Below are 21,167 nucleotides of genomic sequence, written 5' to 3'. Positions count from 1 at the left end.
AAAGGGAAGTTTTTAGTTTAGTTGAAATTGTTCATTTTTTGCCTCTGTGTGTGTAAATAAAAAATGGAAATACAGATTTTTGGGGGGAGGACAGGGGGGGTTTCATTTTAATTTTAATTTTCATGGGGTGGCAGGGGAACACTTATTCTTAACATTTTCCCCATTGGAAAAGAGTGGGAGGAGTTTTGCTTTTCTGTTTCCTTCAAAGGACAGCAAACTTCCATTTCTTTTAACAAATTCCATAAAATAGGTTTACAGGATAGAACATAAGGCCGGCCACACCGGGTCAGACCAATGGTCCATCTAGCCCCGTATCCTGTCTTCCGACAGCTAGGGATAGCAGCTCTAGTTCTAAGTATAGCTGCAGTTCCCCCCACACCCATATAAAAAGCCTTCTGACTCAAAATACTAGGGAGGGCTTTTCTCAGGGGTCAGTGCCCAAACAGCCAGGCACACTGTAGGTCAGGACTGCAGGGTGTTGGCAGAGATGGGGGCAGAGGTGCTGGAACTAGGGGTGCTGGGGGTGCTTCAGCACCCCCAGCCTTGAAGTGGTTTCCATTATATCCAGAGTTTACAGTTTGGTAAATTGTTCCAGCACCTCTGGATGGGGGGCCAGAGAGGAGAGAATTCACTTGAAGTCTTTACCTGACGTTCCTGTCTTACTAAAGCTCTGCTCTAATGCAATCACAAATTCTGGGCTCTATGCAGGAATCACTGGCTGGGAGTCTCTTGATTCGACCTTGTCAGCTTTCAAAAGCTGAACAGAGACAGACCCAGCCTGTCAAGAGAAACTCACTGTTGAAATATATAATCCTGGTTGGTGACTGAGAAGGAAAGGACCACTTGCAAAGTCTGAAAAGATCTCAGTGTCACAGCCTGGCAGTAGGGGTCGCTGTACCCCTGCTAGTAGCAGGGTTCCGCTGAGAACAAAAAACAAGGGCAGTTTGCCGTCATTAAAAATCCCACAGCGCTTCTTGAACAATGGGGATCTGAGACTGTCCACGTTCCAGTCTGTGTGACTGCAATTTGCTTCCCTAAAAGGGAAGCTGCAATATTGTGGACTTCTTCTTCCACCCTTCCCCTGAGACATCACACAGCAGCGTGGTGGGCTAACAGCTGTGGAATTTCACTCCAGAGGTGCCTGCATTTCAGTGGTGGGGGAAATTATTCCTGTAGGTTCTACACGGCTTGTAAAGCTGTTTGGGCCTCCACCTCTAGAGCAATTATATTATTGCACGATGTTGAGCACGAGCTGGCAGGGAGCACGAGCTCCCCGGGAGCCTCCCTTACCGGAGCTGGGGAAGGCGGAAGCACCCCCCGGGGCAGGCTGGGAGATGGAGTTCCTGACACTCCCGCGAGCGGAAGTGACGTTCTTGGGGAGGACGAGCCGAGCTCGTGCGGGGCCGCCGGCGCCAATCCCAGGGCACAGAAGCGTGTTGTGCCGCTCGAGCTCTGGGCGTGCGCACATGGAGGGGGCGGGGCGGGGCGGGGCGGGGCGGGAGTCCCGCATGCGCAGAGGCAGAGCTCGCCCGCCGCTGCGGGACCGATGTGTGCGGGGGGGTCTGTGGCGGGGCGAGCTTCATTAGCCCCCCCGCGCCTGGGCCCTGCCCGCCCCGCTGCCGCCTCCAGGTACCGGAGCGAGCCCCGGGGGGGGGGCTCGGAGCTGCTGTCCCAGCAGGAGCCCAACGCCCCCCGCCCCGGCCCGGCTCTGCCTTGGGGGGAGGGGACCAGCCCCCCGCCCGCGGTCCCTGCCTTTGGCCGGGCGGGGGGGACGTGAGCCCGGGCGGGGGGCGAAGGGGGGAGACCTGGGGACAGGGGCGGGGGGGGGAAATGTCGGGGCAGCCCGGGCACGGCCGGGGCAGAAGAAGAGCAGGGGACCCCCGAGGAGCGGGGAGGGAAACGGGGGGGGGGGGGCTGAGATCCCCTCGGATTTACCGCTCCCGTGGGGACCCAGCCTCTCCCGTCCTGCCCGCTTCCTCTCCGGACACCAGCGATCCGCATCCAGGGAGACCCCCCCCGGACCCCCCCCCCGGGGCCCCCCAATTCCTGAGCCGCTCCCTGGCCCCCTCCGCCGCTCGCGCCCCGTCGCAAGAACTCGATCCCCAAGTCGGGGTCTGGACGGGGCAGCGGGTTAAGGGGCGAGGCTGGGAGACCCCGACCCCGCGGGGCCGGGCTGGGGGGCCGCTCTCTGCCGGCAACAGGGCCCGGGCAGGCCCGGGAGGGGACGGGGGCAGCGAGCGGCCCCCCACGGAGGCGGCCCGGCCCCAGGCTGCGGCCAGGAGCTCGTTCCTCCGCGGGGCCGCGTCCTGCCGCACCTGGGAGACGCCTCGGGGCTGCCCAGCCCCAGGGGAGCCGCAGCCAGGCCCTGCCCCGCGCCGCCGGGACCGGGGGGGCTCCGGGGGGGGGTCCGGGGGGGGCCTTGAACGGTCCCTGTGCAGCCTCAGGAAACCCCCGGGGGAGAAGGGGGGGCGGGAGGTGAGTGAATTGGATCCTTTCCCCGCTGGTGCCGCTCACACCCTGATACAAATTCTCTCCAGTTCTTCCCCTTTTCTCAAATGTCAATTTAACATCTCCGGTGTGGGGGATTTTCCCACCCATTTTATCTGCAGCGATTTGTCTGTGTCTAGGTGAGAAATTGTTCCCTGAGTCGATTCCCAAAACATGGCTGCCCCTGGAGTGGGGATGGGATGAGACGCCTCTTCTCTGCCAGGGTGGGGGAAGCGAGGAGCACGTGTCCCCTGTGGAGACTGCCCAGACCCCGGTTTCCCAATCCCACTTGCTGGCCCCAAACTGCCAACACAGTTGCCCCCAGCTATCCATTGACCCTCACCTGCCCATCCCCCACTGCTGCCCCCTTCCCTCACCCAGGAAGCCTTCCAGCTCCTCCTCCTCCTTTGCCCTCTTAAATCACCTCCTCAAAGGGCTCCTTGCTGCCCCTGTGAATGGGGGCCATCACTTTCTGTTTATGTATTGCACAGTCATATAAAATCCAGTCAAACAGTCCCCCTTTTCCAACTAGTTATTTCATAGCAATATAAAATTCCCTCTGATCTTGGTCTTTTTCTCTCATGTTATCATTTACTTACTTTGTGACATGTATTCTTTGCAGATCTCAAAGATTGTTATGAAATACCCTAAACGTTTGCCCCACTTTTTCTCCAGTGGTCTGTTTCTAACTGATTATGCCCTGAGATTTTCCCTGTCTCTCTAATTATAAAATACCAAGAAAATCTCAGATTTACACCTTTTCTCAGATTCTTAGCCTGGCAGGAGGGGCCAGGTCTACACTGAAATAAAGAGATCAAGCATTTTTCCAGCACGGCAGAATCTAGGATATCTGTCTGCAGGGAAAGGGCCCTGGGGGAATTCTGATGTGAAATTAATTAAAGCCTGTTCTGAAACCCCCACAATTACGCTTCTCACCCTCCCAGGCTGCAAAACGACATCCATCCTCCACCTCAGCTCCTCCCATCCTCCCATGGGACGGGGAAGAGAAATGGCTGCAGTGGAGCCAGCTCAGGTAGGGATTATTGGGGAGTTTTGGGTGGGTTTCTTCTGGAGGGAGGGGGACAGAAAATACACCAGAGACGAGAAGGTTTGCGCAGTCTGGTTGGGAGGTTGGGCCGGGACAGGAAATTCACAAGGTGGAAAAAGGGAGGAGGACGGGGTGACAAACCTCCTGGGAGTTACTGAAAAAGTGGCCTAGATTCTGGGACCAGACCCATGAGGTTGGGAGGTGGAAATGCTCTAATTCGTTGAACAGAAAATAACCCACCTATATGGGGCTACGAAAACTAACCAGATTCATAGTGCGGGAGCCTGACCCAACTAACCAGCGGGTGCCATGAGATATGAAGGGGGCACCCACCAGTCAGGCTTAGGGGAGATTCCCCTCCCTTCATATGAAGCTCCTCGCATTGAGGAGCGTGTTGGACTTCCTACCAGGGAGCTCTCCCTGGATCCTGCTGGGGGCTCCATCTCCTGTATCACTCTGTGGCTAGTAGGTGTGTGATGGATCTGGTGGGAGAGAGGAGGGGCTCTGTCTTCGTCCCCTCACCCTGGTGGTTCCAGGATGCTCTGAGTGAGGTGGGGGTGGGACTCTGACCATGATCCACCCAGAGCTTCCATTTGATTGGCTCCTCTCCCACACAAAGAGAGGGGCAGCAGGTACTGAGTGTTGGATTTTTGCTCTCTCAGGGTCCGGTGACCTTCGAGGAGGTGGCTATGTATTTCACCAAGGAAGAGTGGGCTCTGCTGCATCCTGCTCAGAGAGCTCTCTACAGAGATGTCATGCAGGAGAATTATAAGAATGTGACCTTGCAGGGTAAGGATTCCCGTCCCCTCAGTTCTTGGAAGGGGAAATGAAGAGATACGGTTCACGCCACCCCCCAATGGCATCTCTGCTCTGTCCTGTTTCAGCATCACCCCAATCTGCCAGTCACACACACGACCAGAGACCTTCCCCTGCTGAAGAACACTTTGGGAACAGAGCACAGGAGCAGTATCGCACAGTGTCAGATATCTCTTTTTGCTCAAGTAAAACTGGGGCTTAGGTCCAGCATAACCAACAGAAGCTTCCTACCCCCGGCCTTCTCTGAAACCCTGAGCCTACTCCACCTAGACCAGAATGTGCTTGGGGTGTAACAAGCAGGCTGCTGGAGTCAGAGCTGCTGGTCCAGGGTTACTTATAACACAGACACGCAGATGACACAAATCCTCACTGGTCTGGATTGCACTGCAGCGTGTGAAAATGGCTTATGTTGGTAGTGAAACTTCCTGAGAAATGGAGAGTCTTGCTTCTCCATCCGCACGTGTGATAGCCACTACCTCTCTTCTCTGCAGGCTCATTGGATTTTTGATTACCTCATTGTCACATGACCCTGAGTCTTATTTTTCACATTCTGCTTTTCTAAACTAATTAGCATCTGTTGCTCCTGAATTATAGCTTCTAATTTCCCAGTGTTCTCCACACCCAGGGATTTTTCTACTCCCTCCCGTTACACTGGGCTCACTAGATTCCCTAGTACATAAGAGTGGCCACATTGGGTCAGACCAAAGTCCATGTAGTCCAGTGTCCTGTCTTTCGAGAGTGGCCATGATTTTATAGACCTCGCTCATATCCCCCTTTCGTCTCTTTTCTAAGCTGAAAATCATAGAATCATAGAATATCAGGGTTGGAAGGGACCTCAGGAGGTCATCTAGTCCAACCCCCTGCTCAAAGCAGGACCAATCCCTAATTAAATCATCCCAGCCAGGGCTTTGTCAAGCCTGACCTTAAAAACTTCTAAGGAAGGAGATTCTACCACCTCCCTAGGTAACGCATTCCAGTGTTTCACCACCCTCCTAGTGAAAAAGTTTTTCCTAATATCCAACGTAAACCTCCCCCACTGCATCTTGAGACCATTACTCCTTGTCCTCTCCTCTTCTACCACTGAGAATAGTCTAGAACCATCCTCTCTGGAACCACCTCTCAGTTAGTTGAAAGCAGCTATCAAATCCTCCCTCATTGTTCTCTTCTGCAGACTAAACAATCCCAGTTCCCTCAGCCTCTCCTCATAAGTCATGTGTTCCAGACCCCTAATCATTTTTGTTGCCCTTCGCTGGACTCTCTCCAATTTATCCACATCCTTCTTGTAGTGTGGGGCCCAAAACTGGACACAGTACTCCAGATGAGGCCTCACCAATGTCGAACAGAGGAGGACGATCACGTCCCTCGATCTGCTCGCTATGCCCCTACTTCTACATCCCAAAATGCCATTGGCCTTCTTGGCAACAAGGGCACATTGCTGACTCATATCCAGCTTCTCGTCCACTGTCACCCCTAGGTCCTTTTCCGCAGAACTGCTGCCTAGCCATTCGGTCCCTAGTCTGTAGCTGTGCATTGGGTTCTTCCGTCCTAAGTGCAGGACTCTGCACTTATCCTTATTGAACCTCATCAGATTTCTTTTGGCCCAATCCTACAATTTGTCTAGGTCCCTCTGTATCCTATCCCTCCCCTCCAGCGTATCTACCACTCCTCCCAGTTTAGTATCATCCGCAAATTTGCTGAGAGTGCAATCCACACCATCCTCCAGATCATTTATGAAGATATTGAACAAAACCGGCCCCAGGACCGACCGCTGGAGCACTCCACTTGACACCGGCTGCCAACTAGACATGGAGCCATTGATCACTACCCGTTGAGCCCAGCAATCTAGCCAACTTTCTACCCACCTTATAGTGCATTCATCCAGCCCATACTTCTTTAACTTGCTCACAAGAATACTGTGGGAAACCGTGTCAAAAGCTTTGCTAAAGTCAAGAAACAATACATCCACTGCTTTCCCTTCATCCACAGAACCAGTAATCTCATCATAGAAGGTGATTAGATTAGTCAGGCATGACCTTCCCTTGGTGAATCCATGCTGACTGTTCCTGATCACTTTCCTCTTGTCTAAGTGCTTCAGGATTGATTCTTTGAGGACCTGCTCCATGATTTTTCTGGGGACTGAGGTGAGGCTGACTGGCCTGTAGTTCCCAGGATCCTCCTTCTTCCCTTTTTTAAAGATTGGCACTACATTAGCCTTTTTCCAGTCATCCGGGACTTCCCCCGTTCGCCACGAGTTTTCAAAGATAATGGCCAATGGCTCTGCAATCACAGCCGCCAATTCCTTTAGCACTCTCGGATGCAACTCGTCCGGCCCCATGGACTTGTGCATGTCCAGCTTTTCTAAATAGTCCCTAACCACCTCTTTCTCCACTGTTGTTTCTCCACTGATGGCCATCTATTCCCCATGTTGTGATGCCCAGCGCAGCAGTCTGGGAGCTGACCTTGTTCGTGAAGACAGAGGCAAAAAAAGCATTGAGTACATTAGCTTTTTCCACATCCTCTGTCACTTGGTTGCCTCCCCTCATTCATTAAGGGGCCCACACTTTCCTTGGCTTTCTTCTTGTTGCCAACATACCTGAAGAAACCCTTCTTGTTACTCTTGACATCTCTTGCTAGCTGCAGCTCCAGGTGCGATTTGGCCCTCTTGATTTCATTCCTACATGCCCGAGCAATATTTTTATACTCTTCCCTGGTCATATGTCCAACCTTCCACTTCTTGTAAGCTTCTTTTTTATGTTTAAGATCCGCTAGGATTTCACCGTTAAGCCAAGCTGGTCGCCTGCCATATTTACTATTCTTTCGACACATCGGGATGGTTTGTCCCTGTAACCTCAACAGGGATTCCTTGAAATACAGCCAGCTCTCCTGGACTCCTTTCCCCTTCATGTTAGTCCCCCAGGGGATCCTACCCATCTGTTCCCTGAGGGAGTCGAAGTCTGCTTTCCTGAAGTCCAGGGTTCGTATCCTGCTGCTTACCTTTCTTCCCTGTGTCAGGATCCTGAACTCAACCAACTCATGGTCACTGCCTCCCAGATTCCCATCCACTTTTGCTTCCCCCACTAATTCTTCCCAGTTTGTGAGCAGCAGGTCAAGAAAACCTCCCCCCAGTTGGCTCCTCTAGCACTTTCACCAGGAAATTGTCCCCTACGCTTTCCAAAAACTTCCTGGATTGTCTATGCACCGCTGTATTGCTCTCCCAGCAGATATCAGGAAAATTAAAGTCACCCATGAGAACCAGGGTGCGCGATCTAGTAGCTTCTGCGAGCTGCCAGAAGAAAGCCTCATCCACCTGGTCCGGTGGTCTATAGCAGACTCCCACCACTACATCACTCTTGTTGCTCTCACTTCTAAACTTAATCCAGAGACACTCAGGTTTTTCTGCAGTTTCGTACTGGAGCTCTGAGCAGTCATACTGCTCCCTTACATACAGTGCTACTCCCCCACCTTTTCTGCCCTGCCTGTCCTTCCTGAACAGTTTATAACCATCCATGACAGTACTCCAGTCATGTGAGTTATCCCACCAAGTCTCTGTTATTCCAATCACGTCATAATTCCTTGACATCACCAGGACCTCCAGTTCTCCCTGCTTGTTTCCAAGGCTTTGTGCATTCGTATATAAGCACTTGAGATAACCTGCTGATCGCCCCTCATTCTCAGTATGAGGCAGGAGCCCTCCCCTCACAGACATTCCTGCCTGTGCTTCCTCCCGGTATCCCGCTTTCCCACTTACCTCAGGGCTTTGGTCTCCTTCCCCCGGTGAACCTAGTTTAAAGCACTCCTCACTAGGTTAGCCAGCCTGCTCGCAAAGATGCTCTTCCCTCTCTTCGTTAGGTGGAGCCCATCTCTGCCCAGCACTCCTCCTTCATGGAAGACCATCCCATGGTCAAAGAATCCAAAGCCTTCTCTCCAACACCACCTGCGTAGCCATTCGTTGACTTCCACGATTTGATGGTCCCTACCCAGGCCTTTTCCTTCCACAGGGAGGATGGACGAGAACACCACTTGCACCTCAAACTCCTTTATCCTTCTTCCCAGAGCGACGTAGTCCGCAGTGATCCGCTCAAGGTCATTCTTGGCAGTATCAGTGGTGCCCACGTGGAGAAGCAGGAAGGAGTAGCGATCCGAGGGCTTGATGAGTCTCGGCAGTCTCTCCGTCACATCGCGAATCTTAGCCCCCGGCAAGCAGCAGACTTCTCGGTTTTCCCGGTCAGGGCGGTAGATAGATGACTCAGTCCCCCGGAGGAGAGAGTCCCCGACCACCACCACCCGCCTCCTTCTCTTGGGAGTGGTGGTCGTGGAACCCCCCCATCTCAGGACAGTGCATCTCATGCCTTCCAACCAGCGAAGTCTCCTTCTGCTTTCTCCCCCCAGACATATCATTTGGTCCACTCTCCGCAATGGTACCTGTGGAGAGAACATGAAAGCAGTTAGTTACCTGTGTCCGCGTTGCTGGAACCCGGACATTCCCCCTTCTTCTTCTGGAGGTCACATATTGCCAAGCTTCTTCACTGGCCTCTTGGCTCCGCTGTGCAACGTGCTCTAAATCTTTAGAGCTTTGTGCCCGTAGAAGCATGTCCTGACTTTTGTCCAGAAAATCCTCCATTTCTCGTATGCAACGCAGGGTCGTTATCTGTTGCTCCAGACCTTCAATCTTCTCTTCCAATATGGAGACCAGCTTGCACTTTGTACAGACAAAGTTGCTTCTGTCCTGTGGAAGAAAGACAAACATGGCACATCCAGTGCAGGTTACAACAGCTGAACCCCACCCCCCCTCCATATCACCTTCCTACTATGAGCTTCCTCAGAGAAGTTGGCAAGATGTAAGCCTCACTGGGCTGACTCCAGGCGAACTCCCAGGCAAACTGCTCCTGTGTGCTGCTCAGCTGGTTCGCCGCCGCTCAGCTGGTTCGCAAAGCTCTGGCTATTTTTAAATATTTTTAATATTTTTATTTTTTATTTTTAAAAGGCCCAGTCTTTTTATTCTCTCCTCATACGGAAGCTCTTCCATACCCCTAATCATATTTTTTCCCTTTTCTGAACCTCTTCCAATTCCAGTATATCTTTTCTGAGATGTGGCAACCACATTTGCATGCGGTATTCAAGATCTGGGCGTACCATGGATTTATAGAGAAGCAATATGATATTTTCTGTCTTCTTATCGAACCCTTTCTTAATGATTCCCAACATTCTGTTTGCTTTTTGACTGCCTCTGCACCTTGAGTGAACGTTTTCAGAGAACTATCCACAAGGACTCCAAGCTCCCGCTCTTGAGTGGAAACAGCTAATTTATACCCTATCATTTTCTATGTATTGTTGGGATTATGTTTTCCAATGGGCTGCAATACATGCTATCCTGACATCTAGTACTGCTGAGCTCCTGCATTCAGTAATATCCCTGCCCTTTCCCCCAGAAATGTGCATCTTGCACTGTCCAGCACACTGCTGAACAATGCAAACTCATACGAAGTCTGTCATTTCATCAGTGGAAAATGACATGCACCAGCCTCGTTATTCCAGATGGAGTTTCCAACACACTTTAATCCAAACACACTGGTTAGATAAAACAATAAAACCAAATTGTTAAATACTGAAAAAAAAACATTTTAAGTGACTACAGGTAATGAGGCCTAAAAGTCAGAATTGTTTACAAAAGAAATGCAAGATAAAACACAAACATCTAACTTAACAAGCTAAAACGGATTCAAAGCAAATGTTTTCTCTCACCATATGTTGAGACAGGCTGGTGTCTGTCCTTTCTGCCAGGACTCCCATAACCCGCCCCTGCCACCCAAGGTCAGTTCTTCAGGAGTTGTCATGAACAGAGGGAAAGAGGCGAGAGAGAGTCTCAAGCGTTTTTCTCACCTCTTTTTAGAGTTCAGTCCTTTGTACTAAAAACAACTTCAGTTCTCAGCTGAGTGATGCTGACAAGCTGTCTGTGGTCGATGTGAGCTTCAAGTGGTCCCTTTGAAGGAATGTACATGTCTTCTTCACACCTTCCCACTTCCGGAGAATGGCTATTTGACCAGCTGTTTGCCTTGCTGCCTCTGAGGGAACTGGTCTGGGGGTGTTCCCCAAAATTATACCTTTTCAGTAATATCATACAGGAAAATCTCATAACTTTACTTACAGTGTTGCTCCACATTTTAACAGGAGGATAATATTCAGTAGATTATATGATTTCAAATGATATCTCACAAGCCATACTATGTCCCAAATTGATCATAATTTTCCGGAAGAGTGAACATAGGGGTACAGACTGACACAATGTCTGTCTGTGGTATGTTCCCAGCAGATATGTGGGTATTTGGCATCTTAAAGGACCTGAGGAGCTGGTCCTGGGAATTCACTGGTTTACTAAGTGTGACACTATGTGGAATTGTGAGACTGTTTATATTATTATTATTATTTTATTATTAATACCAATATGATAAAATTGCAATGAGTCATGCTAGATGTGCCATGTAAGCTGTCAGTGAAAATGTTATGATTTTCCTAGTATGATGATTTTGTTTCTAGTTTGTATCACCTTTCTATTGTGAGATATAGAGATGTAGGGTATATTTGTATTTCCAGACTTGTGTAGTGTTTCTGGGTGACACCCCCAGACATATTGGCATCAGCACTACCTAGCCTATTCGATGGCCCATCCAGGGTCATCAGCTGTACAATGAGCCCATGGAAAGGACCAAGGGGATACACCTATTGAGTCAGCAAGACATGCAAAGGTGCGCCTGTGTACTGAGAACTCCAAGACTTTTCCATGCCATGTGCTGTGAAACTTGTGTTTGGGGCACAGGAAGTACAAGCCACATGGCAAAAGGCATATAAAGGGTAGCTGCATCATCTCCCTTTTGTCTTCAATCCCTCTTCCTACCTCTGGAGCAACTTCTCTACAAACTGAAGCAATGAACAAAGGACTGAATGACCCATCCAAGCTGTGGATGTGTTTCAGATGGAAGTCTGAATGTGGATTATTATCTGAATCTGAAGCTGTGGATGTGTTTGAAGTCACTAACTCACTAACTAACTTCTCACTGCAATGGACTTAGCTGCTGACTGGGAGTCAGAGAACTGGAATGCAATAAAGGGGGCTGCGTGGTTTCTTTTTTCAGCTTCTTGGTAACAAGTGTGGGTGATGAGAAGCAGTTTGTGACTGGTCGGTGAGCTTAACTTCAGCGTTAACCACCAGTTTGGGGAGGATATGCTATCCCTTTTTCATCCTGCCCTGACCTTGGCCTTTTCAGTGAGGGACTGCCCCAGGCACACCACCTCACACTAAGCAGTGTAGTTAAATTAATAGAATATTTATTTATGACAAAGTCTTGTGACATCAACTGAAGTCCTTTGTTTCCTTTCATCTGAGCAGGGTTTCCAGTTTCCAAACCTGATGTGATCTCCCAGCTGGAACAAGGGGAAGAGCCATGGGTCCCAGAGGAAAGAGAGATCCTGAGAGCTCTCTGCACAGGTGAGGAAACGTTAAACCAACTCAGAATCTATAAGTGCCTGAAGGAAACCTCTGGGATATCCTACAAAGTCTTGGGAGGTCTCTCAGTTCATTATTGTCTCTAGCAGGGGTCGTATCCTCAGGGTAAATATAGCTCATGGCTTCCTATAGATCCTAGCAGACACCAGGCAGAAGTTTCCTCCGTTCCCCCTGTGAATTTGGATGGGATGTGAAGGCTGAATTGATCCTCCTCCTCTCTCCTATTTGGTGGAAGAGTTTGGGGGAGTTCAGGACCTGAAGTTCAGGGGAGGTTTAGATTGGATATTAGGAAAAACTTTTTCACTAAGAGGGTGGTGAAACACTGGAATGCGTTACCTAGGGAGGTGGTAGAATCTCCTTCCTTAGAGGTTTTTAAGGTCAGGCTTGACAAAACCCTGGCTGGGATGATTTAACTGGGAATTGGTCCAGCTTCGAGCAGGGGGTTGGACTAGATGACCTTCTGGGGTCCGTTCCAACCCTGATATTCTATGATTCTATGATTTTTATTTGACCCCTCTCCAGCACTTGTTTTCCTTTGGTCTTCCCCTTTCCATCCCTGTTTGACGTTTCTGTCTCTATGACAGCAGGTGAGGCAATGCTTTGTGAGAAGGAGGAGCAGAATTCTCAGCAGGAAAATGTTGAACAAGTGGATAAACACAGAGAATTATTGCAAAGATGGAAAAGGAATGTGTCCAGGAGTCATGAGCAGGGAAAATCCTTTGCGATTCATCACAGACCAGAAAGAGAGCAGGGAAACCATCCATTGGAGAAAATGGGTAAATTTATTTCCTGTCGGGGAACTCAGCAGGGCCTCAAGGAAACCACAACCCAGCAGGAAATCCTCAGGAGAAGGAGGAAAAATACATGCAGTGAGTGTGGGAAAAGCTTCACTTGCAGCTCAGCCCTTTCTAATCATCAGAGAATCCACACAGGGGAGAGGCCCTACGAATGCCGTGAGTGTGGGAAAACCTTCATTTGGAGCTCATCCCTTTCTTCTCATCAGAGAATCCACACAGGAGAGAGGCCCTACGAATGCAGTGAGTGTGGGAAAAGCTTCACTTGCAGCTCAGCCCTTTCTTATCATCAGAGAATCCACACAGGGGAGAGGCCCTTTGAATGCAGTGAGTGTGGGAAAACCTTCACTTGCAGCTCAGCCCTTTCTAGTCATCAGAGAATCCACACAGGGGAGAGGCCCTATGAATGCAGTGAGTGTGGGAAAACCTTCATTTGGAGCTCATCCCTTTCTTGTCATCAGAGAATCCACACAGGGGAGAGGCCCTATGAATGCAGTGAGTGTGGGAAAACCTTCACTTGCAGCTCAGCCCTTTCTAGTCATCAGAGAATCCACACAGGGGAGAGGCCCTTTGAATGCAGTGAGTGTGGGAAAAGCTTCACTTGCAGCTCAGCCCTTTCTAATCATCAGAGAATACACACAGGGGAGAGACCCTATGAATGCAGTGAGTGTGGGAAAAGCTTCACTTGCAGCTCAGCCCTTTCTAATCATCAGAGAATCCACACAGGGGAGAAGCCCTATGAATGCAGTGAGTGTGGGAAAACCTTCATTAGGAGCTCAGCCCTTTCTAGTCATCAGAGAATCCACACCGGGGAGAGGCCCTACGAATGCAGTGAGTGTGGGAAAAGCTTCATACAGAGGTCACAGCTTTTTCAACATCAGAGTATCCACACAGGGGAGAGGCCCTTTGAATGCAGTGAGTGTGGGAAAACCTTCACTTGCAGCTCAGCCCTTTCTAATCATCAGAGAATCCACACAGGGGAGAGGCCCTTTGAATGCAGTGAGTGTGGGAAAACCTTCACTTGCAGCTCAGCCCTTTCTAATCATCAGAGAATCCACACAGGGGAGAGGCCTTATGAATGCCGTGAGTGTGGGAAAACCTTCATTTGGAGCTCATCCCTTTCTTGTCATCAGAGAATCCACACAGGGGAGAGGCCCTACGAATGCAGTGAGTGTGGGAAAAGCTTCAGTAAAAGCTCAGGCCTTTTTCTGCATCGGAGAATCCACACAGGAGAGAGGCCCTATCAATGCAGTGAATGTGGGAAAAGGTTCATTCAAAGATCAGGCCTTGTTGATCATCACAGAATCCACACAGGGGAGAGGCCCTACAAATGCAGTGAGTGTGGGAAACGATTCACTACAAGCTCAGCCCTTTCTAATCATCAGAGAATCCACACAGGGGAGAGGCCCTATCAATGCAGTGAGTGTGGGAAAAGATTCACTAGCAGCTTAGCCCTTTCTAATCATCAGAGAATCCACACAGGGGAGAGGCCCTATGAATGCGGTGAGTGTGGGAAAAGCTTCATTAGAAGCTCAGGCCTTTCTAATCATCACAGAATCCACACAGGGGAAAGGCCCTACGAATGCAGTGAGTGTGGGAAAAGCTTCACTCAAAGATCAAGCCTTTTTCACCATCAGAGAATCCACACGGGAGAGGCCCTGTCATAAATATAAAGGGAAGGGTAAACACCTTTAAAGTGCCTCCCTGCCAGAGGAAAAACCTTTTCACCTGTAAAGGGTTAAGAAGCTAGGATAACCTCGCTGGCATCTGACCAAAATGACCAATGAGGAGACAAGATACTTTCAAACCTGCAGGGGGAAGAAACCAAGGCTCTGTCTATGTGATGCTTTTGCCGGGAAGAGAAAAGGAATGGAGTCTTAGAACTTAGTAAGTAAGCTAACTAGATATGCGTTAGATTCTATTTAGTTGAAATGGCTGATAAAATAAGCTGTGCTGAATGGAATGTAGATTCCTGTTTTTGTGTCTTTTTGTAACTTAAGGTTTTGTTGTTGTTAAATCTGATTACCCTGTAAGGTATTTACCATCCTGATTTTACAGAGGTGATTCTTTTACTTTTTTCCTTCAATTAAAATTCTTCTTTTAAGAACCTGCTTGCTTTTTCATTGTTCTTAAGATCCAAGGGTTTGGGTCTGTGTTCTCCTTTGCAAATTGGTTGGATTTTTATCAAGCCTTCCCCAGGAAAGGGGGTGTAGGGTTTGGGGAGGACTTTTGGGGGAAAGACGTTTCCAAGCGGGCTCTTTCCCTGTTACATATTTGTTAAATGCTTGGTGGTGGCAGCAATGAAGTCCAAGGGCAAAAGGTAAACTAGTTTTTACCTTGGGGAAGTTTTAACCTAAGCTGGTAAAAATAAGCTTCGGGGGTTTTCATGCAGGTCCCCACATCTGTACCCTAGAGTCCAGAGTGGGGAAGGAACCTTGACAGGGCATGGGAATGCCGTGAGTATGGGAAAAGCTTGACTCAAACATCAGAACTTTCTAATCATCAGAGAATCCACACGGGGAAAGGCCCTACAAATGCAGTGAGTGTGGGAAAACCTTCTCTACCAGCTCAGCCCTTTCTAGTCATAAGAGAATTCACACAAAGGAGAGGCCCTCCGAATGCAGTGAGTGTGGGAATACCTTTTCTTGGCACTCAGCCCATGTTAGCGATCAGAGAATCTGCAAGGGAGATCAACACCATAAAAACCTCTAGGGCTATCAATACTTTTTTTCTTTTCCTGATTTCTACATAGTAACTTGGAATTCTGTTTGCTGCACCATTATCCTTCAGCTTATCCAGATGAGTGCCCCATTTTTTGCCTTTTGCAGTTCGCCTTCTTGAGATGGACCTATTTCTCCTTTTTATTGTCCCATGAGTAATTTGAGTGATCGCTTCCTGTCACGAAGCGGGAACATCACATTTATACCATTCCTCCTATTGCAAAGTAGTTATTAGTCACCAATGATACAGATTGGATCATTGCCAGTTGTTCTCATGTTGCTCTGGATTTTGCTGAAGAGCAGTTATGTTGGGAAGTTTTCAAATGATATGTAAATGAAGAGAAGCAGGGGCTGGAAAAAAAAAGTGTCATTTCGGACCCTCCCCCCCATTATTCAGATCCTAGTATACTGAAAATATTGAAAATAACATAACTGACTCTTGAGACAGCGCTGAGTGAAGTATGTTTGAATGGATCAGAGGAGAATGTGCTGGGAGAATTTCTTGTCCTGATTCTGAATAATCAGATGTCACCTGTTTTTTGGGTTTTTTGTTGAATTTATCCTTTGTATGTGCTAAAATGTGTATAAAATCAGTGTTGGCAATCTAATAGCTGCAGAAAAATGGCTATTTTTTAATAGAATCTCCAGCTCTGGTAACTAACGGAGATTCTGATCCAGCCGTAGCCTGAAACTGTGCCACCAAATTAAAGAAAAGCTGGGCATGTTTTGGGGAGCCATTCCTCACTAACACTGTTGATATTCTGAGTGGTTTTGTGAAGGATTCTACTTCAGAGAAGTGTAAATTTACCCTAACCAAGGCCAAGGATTTGGAAAGAACTGGGGTGAAAAGAGTACACACTCAGTTCTTGGTTTCTACTCCAGAAAAGGAATGACCATTGTCATTTTAGTATCTTATTGTTCCTTTCCCTATTTTTTGTGCTCGCCTTTCTGTTCTATGAGAGTGGGACTGTAGAGCTCAATGCGTGCGTGACAGAAGCTCGTTGGTGCCAATTGGCAAAGGAGTCACTTGTTTACAAGCAACTCCTGTCTCAGACCTGACAAACTCACCACACCGAATACACTGATTTTATGACATTTATCCAGGAAGCATAGCAGTGAGATCTCTACTGAAAGCTTGTAAATCATTGTCACGGGATCTTCTGCTGTGGGTCTCTCTCCATCTCTCCTCTTGAAGCTGCTCCAGTTTTGTTAAATCATTGGAACTGGGAATTTGAAGCCTGATCTCCCAGGAGGGTGCCCTGACCACCAGCCTGCAGCATCACGCTCCTGGGTGCAATTAATGTTTAATGATTTATGCAAAGTGGAACAGCGCCAGCAGGGGCAATTGAGACTGCCTCACCCAGGGCACCCAACTGGGATGCAAGAGACCTGGGTGCCCCTCGCTGCTCCTATCAGATAGAGATGGGATTTGAAGTCAGGTCTTCCACTTGCTGACTCAGTGCTCAAACCACTGAACTCGGGCATAGAACAAGGGTTCCACCTCCGGTGGAGTTAGGTGAGCAGGGCTGACCAGGCATAGGCGCCCAACTGACAACAACCAACAGGAGGCACCTAAGTCCCTTTGTGGCAGAAGGCTTGGGCCACCCCTGTCCTTAGCTGTTCCGACTGGCTGGCTCCGGCAGCTCTCCATCCAGCACACTGGCTTTTGTGGATCCAGCCCCTCATAAGAAAGGCACCTAGGGCTCCCCCAGAAAAGCCGTAAGGGGTTGCACAAACTGACCATTTCTCTGCATTTAACCCCCCTCCCTGAATGAGCAGGTCCCTTGACTCACCTGCGAAAGTCAACAGAAGTAGCAATTTTATCATTTCTAGACACCGTGCGAGTCTCAGCTGCAAGCCCTGCTTCTCCCCGTAATGTCAGACACGAATTCCTGTCCGGCATCCTCTTCCCGTGAAAAGTGAGGTTTAAAGTGAAGATTGGCTTCGTTTTGTTAGGGTGACTGTCTCTGAGCTCTCTTCACCCACTCCTGCACCCCAGTTCCTCACTGAGATACTAACCGGCACAAAGCAATGGTCAGTAGCAGTCTTGGTGCCCAGGGATGTAGTCTCAGAGCTGGGATGGCCAAAGCCCAGCACAAGGTGTGATCAGTGTGAAATGAATTTGTCATAAATATAAAGGGAAGGGTAAACCCCTTTAAAATCCCTCCTGGCCAGAGGAAAACTCCTCTCACCTGGAAAGGGTTAAGAAGCTAAAGGTAACCTCGCTGGCACCTGACCAAAATGACCAATGAGGGGACAAGATACTTTCAAAAGCTGGGAGGAGGGAGAGAAACAAAGGGTCTGTGGATGTCGGTATGCTGCTTTTGGCAGGGATAGAACAGGAATGGAGTCTTAGAACTTTTAGTAAGTAATCTAGCTAGGTATCTGTTAGATTATGATTTCTTTAAATGGCTGAGAAAAGAACTGTGCTGAATAGAATGACTATTCCTGTCTGTCTACCTTTTTGGTAACTTAAGGTTTTGCCTACAGGGATTCTCTATGTTTTGAATCTAATTACCCTGTAAGGTATCTACCATCCTGATTTTACAGAGATGATTCCTTTACTTCTATTAAAAGTCTTCTTGTAAGAAAACTGAATGCTTTTTCATTGTTCTCAGATCCAAGGGTTTGCGTCTGTGGTCACTTATGCAAATTGGTGAGGATTTTTACCAAACCTTCCCCAGGAAGTGGGGTACAAGGGTTGGGAGGATTTTGGGGGGAAAGACATGTCCAAACTACATTTCCCAGTAAACCCAGTTAGAGTTTGGTGGTGGCAGTGGAGATCCAGGGTCAAAGGATAAAATTAATTTGTACCTTGGGGAAGTTTTAACCTAAGCTGGTGAAAGTAAGCTTAGGAGGTTTTCATGCAGGTCCCCACATCTGTACCCTAGAGTTCAGCATGGGGGAGGAACCTTGACAGAGTTATTTCAGGAGACAGAGAAAACACACCCTGTAGCAGTCAGGGAATCATGTCGTAGGTCCCAGAAGCCAAACAAGAGGTTGGTGGGGCGGGGGGGAAATCGGATATGGGGCCTTTCCGTCTCAGGAGTGTTGACTCCAATTCACCCTCAGGGTTGGGGGACCGGCTGGCCCAGAGGGGCGGGGAATGGATTTGGGGCCTTTCCATAGAGAGCGTGCCGGCTCTGATCCGACCCCAGGGAAGGGGGCTGGCTGGCTGGCTCAGGGGTTCAGAAATGGGATAAGGGGCTTTACCCTACTGGGACACTGGCTCCAATCTAGCACCAGGGTTGCGGGCTAGCTGGCTCATGAAGGTGGGGAACAAGGTATGGGGCCTTTTCTCTCTGGGCCAGGAAGGAAAGGAGATGTGAATGAATTTACTTCTTCCCCCTGCATCCCAGCCAAGGAGCATCCTAGTGTGTCTTTGCTTTACACTGAGTGTCTGTGAAGCTCCTCGAAGTATTTAGGGCTGAATTCTGCTCTCCCCCCAGTTTACAGATTCCCTTGGCTTCTATGGAGTCACTCCTGACTCTCACCAGTGTGAGAGGAGATTCATACCTTTAGCGTAGAGCAGGGGTTCTCAAACTTTTCTTTCTGCGGACCACTTGAAAATTGCTGAGGGACTCAGCCGACCACTTAATGATCTTTCCAAAAGTCATTTGTACCATTAGCTAACTACTGTAAAGCTAACCCTCTTGCATACATATTATCTGCACACATCGTGCAGTCTTAAGATGCGAAACAAATCTGTGAGTCAACTAGAAATAGTCATGCTCTCCTTGTAAATATTAATACTGTCCTTTCAGGTATCTGAAAAGATTGTAAGAGGCATTCACTCAGGCTTATACAATTTCTCTGTGATGTCCACTCCAAATTTGACTAATGTTTTACACACATAGCAGAGTAACAAGTAATAAAGCGACACAAACGGCAAAACAAACTCACAAACAAACAAGTGACAACACTGAGAATATGAAAGGAAGGGAAACATCCAGTGGTTGGTTTGGGGGATTTTAAATGAGTGTTGAGGACCCACGCGGTGCAACTGCAACAGAGCCCTGGAGAAACAGGAAAAGTTCACGGTCTCCTGGTTTCACATTGTGCGCGTGTGTCACCAACTCAAAACCATTTTTACAAGCCCTGGGGCACATTAACACATGGCTTGGAGTTTGCAGGCAGATCCCTACTTCAAAGAGCTTACAAATAAGGTCTTTATCCTACAAAACACCTGGCAGGAACCCAACCAAATCAAGTGTTGATGGTGACTCAAGAGTCAATGGAAGTACTCCGAGGCTCAAAGCAGGGGTGGGCAAACTTTTTGGGCTGAGGGCCACATCTGGGCAGGGAAATTCTATGTGGGGCAGAGGGCTGGGAGGAAGTGTGGGGTGTGGGAAAGGATTAGGAGTGCAGGAACAGGCTTGGGGGAAGGGATTGCGGCAGAGGAGGTGTGTGGAGTGTATGAGGCTGCTCAGGAAAGGGGTTGGGGTAGAGGAGGGGTGCAGCAGTGGGCTTAGGGCAGGGGGTTGGGGTGCAGGAGAGGTTTGGGCTTCGGCCAAGCACCACTTACCTAAAGCGGCTCTGGGGTGGCAGCAGCACGCACTGGGGCCAGGGCAGGCTCCCTGCCAGCCGGCCCTGGCCTCGCACCGCGCCACTCCAGGCGAGGAGGGGTGGGGAGATGGGGTGGGCAGCCTCTCGGCAGGGGGCTGCGGGGAGATGGGCAGGCAGCTTCTGGGCTGGCCCCAGGGGGCTGCTGGGGGGAGTACGGGCCGGGGGATTTCTCAAGGACCGAGCCAGCCATCTTCAGCCCACCGTGGGTTCTCCCCAGGACCTGTGCTCCCGCTTCAGCCAGGAGAAACCAGCTGCAGACCCCTTTAGTGCTGGGCAGAGGGACAAACAAAAGGATGTGGCTCCTTTAAGAAAAGTTTGCCCTTGTGTCTGATGAGTGAACTTGGGCTGGGGCCAGCAGCTCGCCCCCTCCCCGAGCTCTGTCCAGCCAGTCGGGTGCGCCAGGTGTAGTGTAGTAAATTGCTCTGCATAGAAATGTGCTACTTACCGGGTACTGAGCCGTACATCTGCTGAAGCCGCTGCCCTTCACCCTGCCCTTCTTAGCCGTAAGATTCTGCGGACGGCTTTTGACAGGGGTTAAAAAGTTGCCAAGGGGGTGAATTGGAACAGGGGGGTGGCCAGGGTCTGAGCAGGGGGCAGAAATTGAATGGTCAGGGGGATCAAGCAGCTGGAGGCAGCATGAGGAGAGGGGCTAAAGGGAAAATCAGGGGTGGGGGGAGGAGGCAGAGTTAAGCCCAGGAACGAGACGCTGGCAGAGGGTGTCAGAGGGCAAAACCCAGCACAGGCAGGGGCACAGGGGGTAGCAGTTACCCCAGTGGGACTGAGACACCAGGGCTTGCAAAATAGTTTCTTGGGGGGGCGAGAGGCTTTTTTATTTCCCCTCTCCCAGGCAGAACCTCTCAGCATCGGCTTCCCAGGACTGGGTTCTCAAAGGCACAGGACTGAGTTCATAAAGGCACAGGCATCCCCATGCCTAGTCAATACATCTCCTCTTTGTCTGATGTAACCTACTGAGGCTCTGTCTACACTGCAAATTTCAAAGCCCTGTCGCAGGTGCCAGTGCTCCTGGGAATCCACCTCGACGAGGGGATTAGGTCCGAGCACTGGGAGCCAAGCCTGTCCACACTACCGCTTTAAAGCACTCAAACATGCTGCGCTCGGCGAGGGGGAGGGGGTGATTTTTCACGCCACTGAGCCAGCAACTTAGAGCTCTTTAACTTGCCAGTGTAGATAATCCCTGAGACTGTATAAGTAGGGGCATAGCGAGCAGATCGAGG

At 49.6% G+C, this 21,167-nt stretch overlaps 1 protein-coding gene across 1 annotated transcript in view; it reads left to right on the top strand.

Annotated features, from left to right (window-relative positions):
- The first annotated feature begins 1,493 nt into the window (after positions 1-1,493).
- Positions 1,494-21,167, top strand: part of LOC140897540 (uncharacterized) — a 49,174-nt gene continuing 29,500 nt past the window's right edge. The window contains exons 1-4 of the mRNA XM_073310255.1: positions 1,494-1,629; positions 3,432-3,520; positions 11,736-11,834; positions 12,437-14,304. Of these exons, the coding sequence (XP_073166356.1) occupies positions 1,547-1,629; positions 3,432-3,520; positions 11,736-11,834; positions 12,437-14,304 (2,139 nt within the window). The 5' untranslated portion in view covers positions 1,494-1,546. The remainder of the gene's footprint in view (positions 1,630-3,431; positions 3,521-11,735; positions 11,835-12,436; positions 14,305-21,167) is intronic.

This window comes from Lepidochelys kempii, chromosome 14, assembly GCF_965140265.1.
Source record: "Lepidochelys kempii isolate rLepKem1 chromosome 14, rLepKem1.hap2, whole genome shotgun sequence".
Lineage (NCBI taxonomy): Eukaryota > Metazoa > Chordata > Testudines > Cheloniidae > Lepidochelys > Lepidochelys kempii.
The sequence above is the reverse complement of the archived record's forward strand: the minus strand, read 5'-3'. Positions and strand labels throughout refer to the sequence as shown.